This window comes from Echeneis naucrates, chromosome 13, assembly GCF_900963305.1.
Source record: "Echeneis naucrates chromosome 13, fEcheNa1.1, whole genome shotgun sequence".
NCBI lineage: Eukaryota > Metazoa > Chordata > Actinopteri > Carangiformes > Echeneidae > Echeneis > Echeneis naucrates.
In genome coordinates this window covers 11,046,829-11,063,555 of record NC_042523.1, presented here as the reverse complement: position 1 = coordinate 11,063,555, position 16,727 = coordinate 11,046,829, and the positions used below count along the sequence as shown (strand labels likewise).

Genomic DNA, 16,727 nt, shown 5'->3' with positions numbered 1-16,727 from the left:
TACTCAGTATTGACTGACAACTGAATATTATTTCCGTCTAGTCATATTTGCACCTTCCCGGAGGAACAACAAGAAACTCTTTAGCCCCAGTCACTGGCCTTCCCAAAGTGACACAGACATCCTTCAGAGCAGTGAGTCCAAGATGCAGCAGTAAAACCCGACACAGCTATTAAAATGTAGAGACTTCTGTTTTAATTGGAGGTTTCATTTTCTAGAAACGAGGGATTTGGGGTGCACTGCATGTGTGCATTGCATGGAAGATTTATTACCACAAACAACTTAAGGTAATGATTTAGCATCAAAGTTTGCACATTGAATTAACACTCTGGGAAAGTGTTTAGCCATTCATTTCATTTGTATCTGAAATTAAAGTCAGCTGAGGAGACAGGACCATTTATATGACAAATATCTTTAAATTATGCTTGTTTTCATATATTTTTGTTGGTTTTTTTAAGTTATGTACCTTATAAATACAACCAAGTAATGAGTTACAGTCAGATATTTTTGTCGAAGGTCTTTTAGTTGTCAGATAATTTTTATAACCCCAGTTTTAAGGAGCTACATAAGATAATTATTATTGTAAATTTCTGTGTGTGCGGTATCTTTTAGTGCAGGTCGTTTGGCATTTGGAGTTGGTTTTGGTTTGATCTGTTTTCAAAATGAGTTTGTGGGTTACAAACTGTACTTGATGCGCCATTTCACAGATAATGCAGCAAAAACCCAGCAGTTGCATAAGTGAACTGACTGCTGAGAATCCATCACCTGTCAGTCTCCCAGACTTAAGTCAGCAGCAACAGTCAAAGAAGCACTCCTGCTTGAATCCCAATCAAGGTGAGTTAAAAGCTAGCAGTGTAAGAAATACCTTTGTCAATAGGATGAGGTGTGTCCAGTTATGAAGGCTGATCTGCTTCTCACTTTGTAGAATCTGAGTGTGAGCAATCTGCACGGAGAAACACCAGTAAGGGGAGTGAATCAGGGACGACCTCTGACTTTCCGACATCCTCACCAGCGACTTGCCACGACCGTGCGACCGAGAGCGAGGAACTGGAGCACCATCTGAACCTGCACTGCAGAGAGAAACACACAGTTGACCAAACTGATACCCAGCACCTCAAAAACAAATCTTGGGATGGAGCAATGACTCCTGAACATGGCAGCAGACACAGCGGCTCACTGGACAGGAAGAGGCAGCTTGAGTGCGACAGCTTCTTTAAAGTGAAGAGGATGAAGCAGGAGATAGCAGACAACCAGCTTCCTGATCCACCTCCGTTCAGTACAGCACCTACATGTCCAGCTTCCTGTACCATACCAGTGCCACATAAAAACATTAGTCATTTGTCAGTCTTGTATCCTAGCAGCAGTAGATATAATCTTACCACTGCTGCTGGGAGACACATCTCTTATGCTGGGCCTGAAATATATCCCTCTCCAACTGCTCCGTGGGATCCAATGTGGATCATACACAGAGGAAATGATCTCCACTCCAGACAAAATGACTGCTCGCCCAATACCTGGAAAGGCATCAGGACACCTGTTGTAGGGCCAAGGCAAAAGGAACCTTTTGGTGATTTCTTTATGCCACCCCTTTATTTCCCCCTGCTGATGAGGCAGGAGAATGCTTACCTTAGTGGGAGAAAGTTTATTCATGCATGTTGTGAAAACTACCAACTCCAACGCTGAAGTCAGCCACTCCCTCACTGGGCTTTCTAGCAACATCCTAGTCAGTCTGACAATGGAGAGCAGCTTTTTCATATAACAGCAACAATCATTCATTCACTGTATGAGGTTAGGTTTACTGATGATTCTTGCCTGTGCTTTATTTCAGTGGCTTTCTGAAGTGTCCTAGATATTAAAAAGTGATAAGCTTTTAATTGAAGCTGGAAGCATTATCAAGTAGTGATGGCAAGTTTGGATCTTTTTACTGACTCGGGTATTTTAATCTCGTTCAGGAAAAGTCATTCCTTCATTTCGTTCATCGGAACCAGTGTGGTGCTGTAGTTGTCATTTGAGTAATGACTGAAAAAGCACGGCTTTCAAACACTGAAGAGCAACATGGTCTGCTTCACTTGGCATATAATACACAAGCTTTTGTTAAACTATTGAGCACTTAAGTCGAAATGACTGATTTCTTCATTTGCTTGTAGGAGAGCGCTCCGCTCTCTATGATTGCTGTTCACTAATACCCTGGTGGTTTATTAAGATGTCTTGAATGGTAACTATGTTTACTTTTACACTGTAATGATGAATTGTTTGATTGATTAAATATTTTGAGATGCTTGTGTACATTCTTGTCAAGGACAGTCCTACATAAATTCAGGGGGACATGGATTGGTAACTTGCCATTAAAGCTTGGAACACCTTCAGAACAATTAACACAGATTACAGGAGGAAAAAATACAGGAAAAGTTAATGTTTTTGTTTTTTTTTTTGTTTTTTTATAAAAATGTATTTAAAATATGCAGTAATAAAAATTTAAGGAACATTCTAGGGATACGATAAAAAAAAATCTTCCGTTGAGCAACACTATGTAAATCTGACAGGAAATGGATATTGGTGTGTAAATAAATATGTCATTCATAGAACTAGCTCTGAAATGCCGTTAACTCACGTGACATAAGATGCGTCAACATGCGCATGTTTAACAGCTGAGCTCAATCACAGGACATCACAAAGCTAAGCCAGAACATTCGAGTTACTGAGTGCTGCTTTGAACCAGTGTAGAGATAATCAACTCAATACGTCATCATTACAAACAATGGGGAGCATGAGGAAACTGGCTAAGGAAATGGATCCTGTATGGTCTCCACTGATACTTTCATGGGCAAATATACCAACAAAACAGATATAAAAAAAAAAAAATTGTAATCAAACCACGTCCATGCCGAGGCCTCTCGCAACTTCTGTCAAGGCCTGAACAGCTCCAGATGTCCCACTACCATCACAGTCCTCCTGAGATAATCCTCCAGGCTCGTCCTCAATATGTGGGATGGTACTCATCACACAGTAGACAGGAGAGTCACTGCCTCTGGGGCTAGGCTGCGAGGAAACATCCTCCCCTCCAGAGAACTCTGAAGAGTATGAGGAGGAGGAGCTGGACGAAGGAGACGACGATCCTGCTGGGGAGCTTCGCCCACTCTCTGGGGCAACTGTAGTCCTTTTATTTCGGCTGCCGGTCCGAGGACTTTTGCGAAGGCTCTGTGGTTTCTTGGCCATGTTCTTCATGATCTCCTTGGTCACTTCAACAGTCTCAAATCGCACCATGTTTACTTTTAGGAAGCCGTCAACATCTTTTCTGTATCTAAGCAGAAAACAGATAGCCAACATTTATATCAGGTACAAAAATAAAAATCTGCTCATGTGCACATATGACTAACAAATTTTAATTCCCGATTCAGATTAACGTGGTCTTCACTGAGATTTTTAAAAAACTGTGGTGGGGCTGACTTGACCAGTTTGTAAACCTTCTCAGGGTCAGTAAGCTCATTGTACTGTGACAGTATGTCTAATATTTGTGTAGATGCTAAATGATCTGAGCCTAACATGGTATCAGGTGTATTCTGTAGAACTTTATCTGAATTTTTAGTACATCACCATTATTTATTATTATTATTACTACTATCCACCACAGCTACTTGGAAAGTCAAATCAAATTTGTTTATAATACATCAAACTGCTGCTTTTGTTGTTCTCTCATAGATTTGGTCTGGAGGACCAGCCACATTTTGGAGTGAGTCTAATTATCTTCAGGTTCTGATCTGCTCTGATGCTGTGTGCTCTGTAGCTGCTATAGCCTACCTGAAGCGTGAATGCCCAGAAGGCCATTTGAGCTCGTGCTTTTTGCGAAGGTGAAGTGTGAGAGTGTAACACCAAGAGAAGACCTTATCACAAATATGGCATTTATATTTGGACATTCCTCCAACCTGATGGCAGAAAAAAAAAAACAGAACATTACCTTAACTACTGATTAATGAAACAAAGAAATGAAAAATAGTTTTATTTTTAGGATGAATGGGACCAGATATATGGATAGAATAATGCACCACACTGAGTGCTTAATGATGGTGCTGACCAACCTCATGCACTCTCTTGAAGTGGTGGCTCATGGTTTGGAATGTGTGACAAGAATAATCACAACCCTCCACAGTGCAGTGATACACAGTGCCTTCATTGTGAACCTCTGTGTGCTTTTGTAGATCACGTTGGTTCTTAAATCTGTAAAATAAGTCAATAAAAAAATGTAATAAATCAGAATAATGTGTTGCATTCTCATTGTAACGTGTTAATAGCCCGGATGGGTCGATGCTGTTTCTTTTTGTTTTGCATTTTTTTGTAACATGAAAAAAATGTCATGGCGTTTCTGCAAATCTGATTATTTGCTAGATCAATAAAATTGACATATTTAAATACACTGAATGATATAAGCCCATTGAATCATGACTTTTATGATACAGCAGCTTTCAGACAGTTGAACCACAACAGTTGAAAGTTGATTCCACTATTTTTGATAGCAATTTCATGTGGTTGTTTCCAACTGTATGTCTCATCATCAGTTTTGAAGCTCGACCTTTTGTCACAGAAATCACATGGGAACGGCCGCTCGTCACAGTGGCGGAACCGGATGTGGATCTTCAGAGCTGCTAAAGTGGTGCAGGTCATGTCACAGAAGGGACATTTCACCTGATTCACTATGGGTAAAAGAGAAGAACAGAAGTAACACTGATTAGCGACTGACTTTCAATGTCATGTTTGATTTAATCTGAGCAGTCAAACATCCAATGACTACAACTATAATTCAGTCTTAAACTCCAATTACCATGCTGTCGAACATGATCCCTCAAAAGTCTCTCGCTAGAAAAAGCTTTCCTGCAATGTTCACACACCAGGGACTCTGTTTAAATAGGTACATGTGCAATAATCAATAATTTTGCCCACATTTTGGACAGCATCCTGGGAAAAGTTTGACAATGTGAAGTGTCTCCCTCACCAACTGGCTCGGCCTGCCTGTGGAGGTGGTCAAATAACTTTGTGTTGCTGGAGAACATGCTACCACATGTAGGACAAGCTACTAGTCTCTCCTGAGTGTGGCTCCGCAAGTGTTCTCTCAGACGATACCTGATCTTGAAGAAAGCATCACAGCCTGTCACAGAGACACGAAACTTTTATCACACGGTGGAAGGGTAGATAAATTAAGACATACCAGCAACCTCTCTTAAACCTGGTTTTACTCAGTCATACCGGCCCAATGGCAGAAGAGAGCCTGCTGTTGTTGTGAGAAGGCCTGTGGCTCAGCGCTCTCAACGTGATTGTCCACATGTCGGTAGAACCACTCAGGGTTGTTAAATGTACTCTGTGTTGAGGAAAATGTTAGATTCTGCAATGATATTGCAATCAGTAATTTGATGACCAATGAATACGTTTAAACAGAAATACCTACATCACAGTGCTCCCACTGGCAAACATATCCATCCGATCCCTCAGGAACCAGGTTGTTGCTGTGTAAACCTTGGTTGCAGCTGGGCAGGTCGGGACGGGACTTGAGCAACTGTGACCCGACAAACTTGAGCTTACCGTGGTAGTTATGGAAGTAAGCATGGACCTCCAGCTCTGTGGGACTACCCATTGACAGAAATTCACATCCATTCCAGAGACAAGCATACTCATCTAAATAAAGAGAAGGAAGGACTAATTACTTCAGGGGAAAAGAGATTGAATGCACACAGGCTGAGCAGAGGTTGGAAGATAACCAAAAATCTGACCATCTGTGCAAACCAATATAATATCAGTATGTTTGGTAAACTTGTACAGACAAGACTCTTGTGTTTGTAGCACACCAGAGAATGCAATAGCATCTAACCCAACAAGTCATTGTCATTCAGAATGTGTGGAATACATTACATTACACCACAAAAAGACAAGTAGTTGTGAGACTTCATGCTGCCAAAGGATGTGAACTAAATGTAAAACTTGCAGTTGGTGTCACAGGTGCAAAGAGGGAGCGCAGCTACGGGAAGAACGATGTCAAAAAGGTTGCATATGGGCGCAATATAAAAGAAAACAATGCTACATGTCCACTAATCAGAATGTAAGTGCGACTTTGACAGGAAATGTAAGTAGCCTTTGGCATTACAGTTAAGTTTCCTCTTTTCACAAGTCCTGTGCTGCTGCCATCTCTGGGAGGGGCAATGACTTCAACTCCACAAAGACTCTTTAACCATAAGTGGCAAACAGACGTGCATGAATGCATCTAAACAGATGCTGCTTCGTGTATTATTATCTCTTACCCAGCTCCTCCAGAGCATCTTTGTCTCCCAGGTAGTCCTTCAAATGCGCTGACATGTGGTCACTCAGCTCCTCCATGGTGTGGCCCTTGAAGCTGCACGAAGCCCACTCACAGGCCACCTCAAAGTTGTCCAGTCTCTTGGTTGCCATCATGATGACAGCTGATGTCCTCTGAGTGCTCAGACAGCCGATCCTGTCCCAGAAAAACACAGAGACAGAGGAGTAAACAGGGGAGTCGCAGAGGACGCTCAGCCAAAGTCAGGAAAGGTTTCGTTGCCTACAAAACAATTACAGACAATATCAATAAGTGGCTGGCTAAGAAGCTAGTAGCTGGCTCGAGTTTAACATGTCGTGTTTATATAAAAACTATTTTTAAGCTAACAGCTACCGCTCGCAGCGTCGCAGGCTGTTTTTGGACCTTTTCTTCCCAGCTTATTATCGCTTTAGCATTTTTACATGTGCGGAATAATTTTAAAACCACCCTGAAGTGACAGACATTTGTGAGTCACAGAGTTGTGTCCCACTTTCTTACGAGTGTGTAGTTGTGTGTCAGCAGCAGCTCCGGCTCAGGGCGCACTCTCCCTCCAGCTTGTCTCGGTTTGTTTATTTCCGCTCTGCGTCGGCGGACGTGCTTTCTTCTTCTTTGGTTTTTTTGAAAAAGCGCCGGTAGGACAGAAGAAGAGCAAAGCGCCCCCTGCTGCGGATCAGGCCTGGGGTCAGTTTGAGCCAAGAAAACAGAGAAAATAGAAGTTAAGATAAAATGTTATTGTTCAATGAAATAAAAAATCAGCACAACCGGTATCCAACACAACCACTGATTTAATGAAATCAAACAAATGAACATTTTCATTCCGACAGCTTCATTTGACCAGGTCAATATCTAAAACCCTTTCATTTAACAAACATAAGGTGAATACATTCACATATTTGCCAACCTCATGGTCACACCAGACCATGAACAGATCAAAAACTACTACACAAAGACATGCAGCCTGCATGCAGTTCACAGTCCCTGTGCACCTGTATTTCACTAGTGAAAAGTGAGGCATAGACACATTCATATAATCCTCTACCTGTGTACCTGCTCGTCAGAATTTCATTCTTTAAAACTTCATCTTTAAAATTTTATCCAAGTAAGAGTATAAATGTATCCACACTTAAATGCACTTAAAGTACAAAAAGCAAGGGAAGTCGCTGGAAAATAGCTTCCCAACCCCAAAACAAATAAAATCGGATTATCAGAATATTTGTAGTAACTGTTAGTGTTAATGTGTTTATGTTGTGGGCAGTTTTATTTACTTTATATGGAGCTATGTATTAATAAAATAATTCTCAGTCTCACAGTTGGCTCCTTCCAAAAATATGAGGGGTCATGGGTAAATAACTGCTTGTAAAAAGAGATAATAGATGTCCATGACATCTAGAGTTTGGATTTTATTAATGTTTGGAAAAACTAAATGTCCCATCCAGTGTTCTCCTCAGACTCTCATGAAAACAGCAAGGTCACCTCACTTTTGTAACGTGAGATTGTGCAAAAGATCCTATCCACTAGAGGTCATAATTTGCTGGACATCAGCACCTATGCCACATCTGAATGTCGAAGAAAACATAACAATTTCAAGAAGTCCCTTGTGGCCTAATGTGAAATTTATAGAACACAAATAAAGACAACGTTATACACTGATGATAACAATGCCTTTGATACCAAAACAATTGTTGTGGGCTTAATTTCTTTCAGACTTGTGCCTAGTGTAGATTCAAAACGCATATAATGCACTTTCTCAACTGGCTGAACATTTAGTCTGCATGAATATTTAATGAGTCCCGTTTTCATATAAACATGTAAGTGGCTGTAGCAGCTACGTGACAGCTACTGACAGAGCTTCCACATGACAGAAATGAAGACTGAAGTCATATCACTACAATCATACACAGTCAAACAAAATCTAATTTCTACCCTTTTAACGCAACATAACAAGCAAGGGAGGCAGAAACTAACCAAACAGGTCTTTCAGAGAGGGGGCTGAGTTTAGACAGTTCCAGTGCCATCCCTGATCTCTCACTCAATATTTCATGTTGCTCTACAAACATAAGGAGCCATAACAACTGAATTATTCATACAGTTTCATTTTAGGATGACTGATTCACAGAAAAATGACCACGATGAGCCTGAAGACAGCTACTGAATCAAATGGATAATGTCACTGGCAATTTGTTTGACTTCATATTAATCTACTGTTTAATGAGGACATTTTGAAATGATTAAATTATCTTTGAATTATAAAAAATAGAGAAAGCCAAGCATTGATTGTATGTCAAGACTAAGATTACAAAAACTGCAGGGCAAAACAGGACGCCTCTACGAAAAAAAAAAAAAAAAATCACATGATGTGCTGACTCATGTTGAAAATTCTTAGAGGAAAACCCTGACCTACAAAATCAGTTTGCAGATTGTATTCCGACTATAAGTCAGACCTCGTTTCTTTTAATTACTCTAATTTAATCCAAATTACATTAACATTAAAGTAGACTATTAACCTCAGTCAAGTTTTCTTCTTTTTTGAACAATGGATAATACAATCAACATGAGGATGATTTAGCATATTAGTTAATTGCTTACCAGCACATGTAGTATCAGTTTATACTGTGGTATTAAACTAAAACTTTGGTTGTCACAAATGCAAAGGTGTAACGTCTATTTGTGAATCATTGAGGATAATTTAGGATTTTCTACAATACAGTCAACCATCAGTTCATGCAATATCATTGTGCTATTGTTTTTATATTATTTAGAAAAAATATATAAAACTAGATATGGAACAGTTTTTAAGATTGATATTACTTAAATCATCATTGCTGAAACATTCAGAGGCTTTAGCAGCATGAGGATGTAAAAAGACCCAACACAAGATTCTGTATCATCATTTTAATCAGAGTTCATTCAGAGCAAGCTGAGAATACAAGCACGATATCACAACATGTCTGCAGCGGTATGACACTGACATATCATGTCACTCTGGTAAGTCACCACACGCAGTCCAGACCAAACAGCATATAAGATGAGAGATATAGCACCAGGGTGTTGGAGCACATAGCAGCACTTCTTGTGTTGGGTCAGACATGATGCTAGCAGGCAGCAGGCTGTGGAGGTCATACACAAAATAGTCACACACACACACACACACGCACACACACACTTGCACACACATACACACACTACAACTGGAAGCAGACTCATGGTGGTTAGTGCTCCACTGGGCCCTTGCACACTGCAGCCATCTTGGCTGGCAGACGACCTGCTGTGTTTACAACCAGAGAGAGGGAAAGGTGTGATGTGGTTTTGCACATTTTAGACAGCAGCATTTTTAACAGCTGAACTTCAAGTCCTGGACCATTCCTTGTTCTTCATCACCTGGAGAGATCAGATCATTCTGAGTTAGTGTTGACTAAGTACATCAGATTTTTCAGGATGATGTGCATCGCTTTGTTTTTCGTATTTAGCACAATTACACAGCTCAGAGAAGAGAATGGAGCGCAATGCCACGAAATGCTGAGTCACTGTAAAAACTGCATTACTCCTATTAAATTAAAGGAGAGGATCTCAATTTAAACTGCAAGAAATATGTTTGTGGGTGAAACCATATTGCTGGTGGTGGTTTATCTTATAGCTTTAATAGCCACTAAACTATGATTTTATTTACTGTATGCATCTTTAGGTGTGATCAATCTATTACTACACATGCATTACATTTGAAAAGGTCTTGTCCCTATACATTTATCTTTAATGGCTCAATTTACAAGCTAAAATGTGACTGTGATACATACAGTATAGTCTGCTAAAATATTACTAGCCAACCAAAAATTGGGTTTTGCATGCAAGCTTTAGCAATTATATTACAGATCATTTGGTTTCTTAGCAACCAAACTGATGAAACCAGATATCATCCAGAACAATGAAATGAATACCAGGACCATACAGCGGAGGCACTGTAACTAGGAACGCAACTGTAAAACTGATTTTGCATTTCAACATAATCTCTTATGTGATACAGTCTCTGAGAAAAAGCATCCCCTTGACAATTTCTACAATCATTTTAATATAGGTTTGATTTCTCATCCACTCAGACAAAGGTAAAAATGCCCTTTCATACACATGTAACATGTGTACAGATGGCTCTTCTTTAGAGTCTGATGTCAAACACAATTCATAGAAAGAATGTGCAAATTATGTGCTCAATTAATATAAAGCAATTCTGTGCACCAAAATACAAGCAATCACATATTTTTGCACACTCACGAACACACGCGCACGCACGCACGTACACGCACACACTCACACTCGCTCGCATGCACGCGCACACACACACACGCACGCATACAAACACACAAACGCACAGTCTACACACAGTCTACAGTGAAAGTTATTTGCATTAGTCTAAAAGCGCAACATCGGTGCCCATTCAAAGGTGAACAATATGTGACAGTACAGCAAAAACAACAGGTGAGGAAATAAACCAAAGGGAAGAGATTTGCCCAATTCATGTAAGATTTGATGACACATAAAAATGTGGAGATGTAACTTTTACTGCTTTGCCTCAGCCAGTCTGTTGCTGATCTCTTTGCTCTTCTTTGTGACAGCTCCATCAGGTTTGGGTTCAGCGGCGCTCAAAGAGGGTTTCTTCTTGGCTGACTGGGAACTAGCAATCTGCTTCTCTTTAGATTTTTTCACCATCTTTCCTGTTGTTGTTGGTGTCTTTTTTGGTTTGGTGCGGGACATGGGCTTGTCCACCTAAAAGAAAAGAAAATACTGAGATCAGATTCTACTTCAAAAACAGAATACAAAAACACTCGTTTGCTTTCTTGCTGAGACCATGAAGAGAAGATTGATATCATACTCAGGTCTGCGTGTTTTGTCACTAAAACCAGAAGTTGAATATATGAGCTTAACATGGAAACATGGAGAAACAACTACCTGAGTTCTGACTAAGTTAAACAATTCCTCCTTTTTCCTCAGCTCCAGCCGTGGATTCATATTCAACAACAGCTATCAGTGTATTATCATGTTATCATCTTCGTCTTGGCAAGAAAGCAAATAATCCTTTCATTTCAAAATATTCCTTTAAATGTTTATTCATCTTATAGAGGCTCTACATGATGTCAAAGTCAAATTTAACATGCGGCACGTACCTTGAAAAAAAAAAAAAAAACCCAACCCTGTTAAGTATTCCTTAAAGTAATGACAGGCAAATGACACCATATGGTACAGGTGATATTTGCATTATGTGGTTAGTATAATGGAGGGAAAAGGAAAAAATAATGCATAAAAGGTGTATTTGTGCTTTTCCTTTTATAGAACAGTGGTTCATGCAATTTTCTTTTGAAATGAACTTTTAAGGAAAGTATAACATACAAAGTACATGGTTTATATGTTAGAATCTGATGTTAGTCTTACACTTAAAAGTATGAAATATTTTGGTTACATCCAGCCATTAATATTGGTGCAAAACCTTGGGGCTTGACAAGCAGTCTTGTAACTGCTGGTTCAAATCCCCAAAGCAGCCAGGAACATGTAGATGCCAACGTGCCTCTTATGGCCTTTCTGCTACTGTCTGCACAACTGTACAAACATCTGGATCCTCCACATGGTCCATTTGTGTCAATGAACAGCAAATAAGTTGCATACATGCTCAACTTTTGCTGCATAAATAAATATTTAAAATATATCATTTGTAAGAGATGGCTAATGTGTGTAAAAGGCATTTTCTGTCAAAAAAAAGAAGGGCTCCATTTCTGTGACTGGTGGTGCAAAGCAGATAAACACTTTTCTCTTAATTTCTGTTGCCACAGACAGTGAAGTTAACACCTGGGTGTGGTGGTAGGCTGTGCGCCCTACACCATGGTGCTCAAAACTATGTAAAGAAAATATCTGAACACATTTTCTCATTTTCCTCACACATTCTCGATGCTGTGTTAGAATGACAGCTTAGTCATACTAAACTGAACACTGCAACAGAGATTAAAAGCCAAGGGGACATCATCAGCATCTGTTAGCAAAAATATACCATTGGCACTGCCACCAGCACATACCCTACTGCTCACACACTGTGCATCTCCCCCAACTCTTAGCAGTCAAATATTGCATGGGAAAACTTGTAAACAGAAGTTTTTCCAATGTAATTTGCACCATAAACTGTCACCAAAATAGAGCCCTATCAGATAAACGTATGCTACTTGAACGAAAAAAGGTTTGTTGCTTTGTTGGCCTTCACTGTGGTAATAAATCCTATTTTGCTTTGATTCTTCTGTCATATGTTTATATGTTTATCCAACCAAACCTTTATTCAATTGCTTAAACTACAAAGCTCAACAGAGGTCAGTGGGTGGTGTGGGAGAGGTGGCGATCAGTGACCATGTGGCTAATAACTCTGGGAGGATTGCATCTGACAGCTGGGTGACAGATGTGACTGAGGCTTATACTGGCCAAGGTGCATACTTTGTGTGTATTTGTGTGTACTTGTGTGGGTGTGCAGTATGCACGTTTGCGTCTGACCAATTTGAGGTCAACCTCCATGCCTTCTAGAAGAAACAAAGAACACACCTGACTACAGCAGGTTTAGAACAGAGCTGCTCTCAGTCTCTGAGAAGTCCTACAAGAATGAGAGAGGGAGTGGCCATATGAACACACTACTACTGACACATTAAAAAAAAGAAAGAAAAAAGAAAGAACCAAATTCTGTCTCAACCATGGAGAACATACACTCAAACACCCAAGAATATGGGTAATGTTTTATTTTATGGGTCTGTGAATTCCAATTCAATGCCAAATTATCTCCTGACACGTTTCCTGGAAAACACCAAGCAACAATCTCTATGGCTGTAAATGAAGCCCAGCCCAGGTAATTTCCTCTGTCACATCAACTGCACAATCTTAATAGAAACCACCCATTTTAATGCTTACATTTTGCACAGTTGAGGGTGTGGTCACTTTGAGTGACAGGCTAGTGGGCGTACGCTTGCTACAACCCAGTGTGCGCAAAATCCTCGGCTCCACATGCCCCAGCTGTTCATCCATCCTGCGCAAGCCAAGATGGCAACAGCAGAGCCCTCAACTGCACCATGATGTGGGTGACGTCGTGGAAAATGCATCTATCTTTATTTTCAGCCGAAAGCATCCTATGATTTGGTTTTAACCATGCATAAAATAGAAATGATCAGTTGGTGCATTTCCAGTTATTTCTAGCACAACCTTGACGTATTTTTTTAGATGATAACGTATGAGCTGCGTTCAATAAGCTCATTAATAATAAATATTTACTCTGGTTTGAATGGACCATCTTCTTCCATGGAAATCCATCTGAAAGTCAATAATCACGAGCACAAGTAATGAAAGAAACCAAAATAACAGCATCACAACTTTGTCTCTATTTTCACTGTATTTTGAACCAAACAATGTGGCTCTTCTGTCAAAAAATTACTAGGAAATAACAGACCCATAAAATAAACTTTTCCAAGACTGCATTTCAATAGAGATTTACTTTCATATGGGGTGAAGTCCCATGAGTGTATAATCCAAACACGATACTTTAAGATTAAAATGGATGCATTCAACATTCAGAATTTGTATGAACAGATTGCCATGTTATTTTTCAGTATTGTGTCGTTGAGATACGAGGCTGTTTTAGTTAGTATATAAGTCTTAGCACCAATCACCTGCCATCAGGCGGGGCCATGGCTTTGATGGTGTTCATAAGAAACTAAAATGTCTGCAGGAGCGCAGTGGGTAAATCACAAAATAAAAACCTGGATTAAAGCAGTGCTGATGTTTGTAATTTCACAGACCTGCAGGAACACCACAGGAGGTGTGCCGGGACAGGGTCTCACCTTGGCAGGCTCTTTGCCAGGCTCACTGTAGAGGCTGCGTATCCTCCTGCGCTCCAGCAGCTTGTTGTCAGTGGATTTAGGCTTCACCTGCTCCCCCTTGAATGTGGCACTGTAGCTGGTTTCCAGGCTGGTCTCCTCTGCAGGGGGTTTATACTGAGATGGAGCTTTGATGGGCTTCACTGGTTTAACATCCTTATATGCCTTGAACTCAGTTCTAAGGGTAAATGAACAGGGAAACGTAAACGCAAAAGGGCTGCAACGTATTCTTGCATTCATTTCATCTGACAACTTGTAAATTAATTAAAATAATATAACTGATGAAAGTCCAAAGAATTATACAAAAAAATTAAAATAAAAATAAAAAATCAATCAAACCAGAAAATGTTTGCTATTATTAAGTATCAAAAAAACAAAACAAAGTAGCATTTTTTAAGTTTTTGGGTTTAATGAGTGCAAATTCATTCCTCAACTAATAATTTGAAATTGTGGAAATTGAAGACTGCATGTTGTGATGCTGCCTTAGTCTAGACTATCAGGCTAATGGTATATTACACATTAAACGTAATGACTAGCCAAGTATGGTATCCAGTCATGCTGACAACTTAGAAAATTTAAAAAGGTTGTGCTCATCCCAATATGGATTATTATGGACCCATCGGTCTGTGTTCATGATAAATGAAAAACTGCCCACGCACTGTTGTCTGCTTAGAAACATGGCAAGACTAAATTGCATAATGAAGGACTTTAATATGGTTAATGACTCATTATGATTGTTGCTCAGATACAAAACAGGAACTGGTTTGGTATAATCTGTAAAAAGTTCAAACTATGAACAACCACCATTAATCAGTGGCTCCAGCCTATGGATGATAAAGACCGTTTGTTTTTTTAGATGTAAACAGTCTAAAGGATTTATTTCTGAATACACTGAAGGAGCCATTAATCTTCCTCTATTTATCATAATTTTCTGAAGTCAACAGTTTCCTTTCACTCACCATTTACCAATGTGACATTTCATATAATCATATTGAGTTTGAAAGCAGGTTAAAATAAGGTCTACACAATTCTTTAAAAGTTTAGCTGAAGTAATTAGTTTAAAGCACGTTAAGGCACATGACAACATTCAGGCCCTTTTACAGGCTTTGCTCATGCATGGGCCAGTGCATTGATTTGGTACAGTAGTACTGTCATGGAGGACAAAGCAAGAAAAAGAAATCAATACTGAAACGTTTATCTGTGGCAATATCACTTTGCATCGGAAATCACTGGAGGACACCACGAAGTCCTAGATTTCTGAGCAGCAGTGCATTCAGGCTTCCTTCAGTTTATTGTGTTGTTAAATCTCTTACCTGTAGCTGCTGGAGGTGGACATCACCTCCTTGATCTGTCTGTTGAGGGCGTCTGCAGCTGCTCTGCCTTTGCTCTGCTCGGCGCTCACATCTGCGGGCATCTGTCCCTCTGTCTTCTCGCCGGTTTTTCTCTCCGCGGACTTTTCCCTCTTCGTGGCTCTCTTCGTGGCCTCCTTGACCTCCTTCTCTTGCATCTTCTCCTCGATCTCGCTCTTTTCCACTCCGCTCTCGGCCTCGGAGGCTCCGGCGGTGGCTCCGGCGGTGGGGCTGGGCTTGGGGATCCAGGGGTGGTCGTGTTTCTTCGGTATAGGCCAGGGTTTGTAATCCTTCTGATACTGAGTCTCGGTGTTGAACGGGGCCACCGAGGGTTGGTACTCGTTTCTGGGTTTGCAACTGGGCTCGGGGCGCACTCTCCACGCCTTGAAGTCTTGGCGCATAACGGACGCAGTAGAGCCATCTTTGCCCGCTGCGGCAGCCGCGGCGGGCGGTGCCTTCGCAGCCTCCGGCTCGCCGGGATGCGGCTGGGTTTCTATGGCAATGGCCGCGGCCCTCTGTTTGGGCTGAGGGTGATGGGGAAGATGCTGCACGTCAGCCACGTCCGAGTACTTGGTGAAAACCAAAGGCACGGCGATGTCCGCTTTGTCCAGCTCGGTCCAGAAGCGGTTGATGCAGCAAGCACGCGTGATGCACGGCCACGCCATGATGATAGACAGATACTAGGAGGCGGACTGGAAACGCTGCGCAGAAAACCTCTCTGTAATAAACCTCCTACTCACGATGCGAAGACTTGGAAGTGGCCGATCCCTCGCTGTGTGGATCTCAGCGAGCTTTGTTTGGCACCAAAGGCAGCAGCCCACGCGCCCCCTCCCTGCTGTCCTCCTGCAGGCTGCCCGGTCTCACTCGGGTCTAAATGGACTTTGGCTGTTGGTGTGGAGCGTTCATTGCTGTCTGGTTGCGCATCAAAGCGACCCCACCCACATGAGTGTGATCCTCAGAGATGCACTTGCCGGGGCTCTGCACTGTGAGTTTGCACGGTGAACTATCACCTGAGCTCGTCACAGTCTGGACCGGCAGAGATGGGTTGGGGGCGGTTAACCCCTGAGCTGCCATGTCACAAACTGTGGATGTCACCGAGGCCCGTTGTTCCGTTTGGAGGAAATGGCTGATAGTGCAATGTCACTTGTCTGCACATCAAAATGCATCCTCAGATATTTCATC

General features: G+C 41.1%; 2 protein-coding genes across 2 annotated transcripts; both read right to left on the bottom strand.

Moving 5' to 3' along the window:
- Window positions 1–2,429: 2,429 nt before the first annotated feature.
- LOC115053150 (histone H4 transcription factor) lies at window positions 2,430–6,875 on the bottom strand. The gene is made up of 10 exons (XM_029517715.1): window positions 6,812–6,875; window positions 6,282–6,472; window positions 5,435–5,661; window positions 5,236–5,347; window positions 4,985–5,137; window positions 4,814–4,888; window positions 4,565–4,685; window positions 4,074–4,212; window positions 3,796–3,920; window positions 2,430–3,298 (listed from the first exon to the last, which is right to left on the bottom strand). Exons 2-10 carry the CDS (start codon window positions 6,430–6,432, stop codon window positions 2,866–2,868), a joined length of 1,536 nt encoding a protein of 511 aa, XP_029373575.1. The 5' UTR covers window positions 6,433–6,472; window positions 6,812–6,875; the 3' UTR covers window positions 2,430–2,865.
- A 2,459-nt stretch (window positions 6,876–9,334) lies between these two features.
- map6b (microtubule-associated protein 6b) lies at window positions 9,335–16,374 on the bottom strand. Its single transcript, XM_029518038.1, has 3 exons — window positions 15,510–16,374; window positions 14,161–14,374; window positions 9,335–11,068 (listed from the first exon to the last, which is right to left on the bottom strand). The coding sequence occupies exons 1-3, from the start codon at window positions 16,208–16,210 to the stop codon at window positions 10,862–10,864; spliced, it is 1,122 nt and encodes a 373-aa protein (XP_029373898.1). The 5' UTR covers window positions 16,211–16,374; the 3' UTR covers window positions 9,335–10,861.
- Window positions 16,375–16,727: the final 353 nt, after the last annotated feature.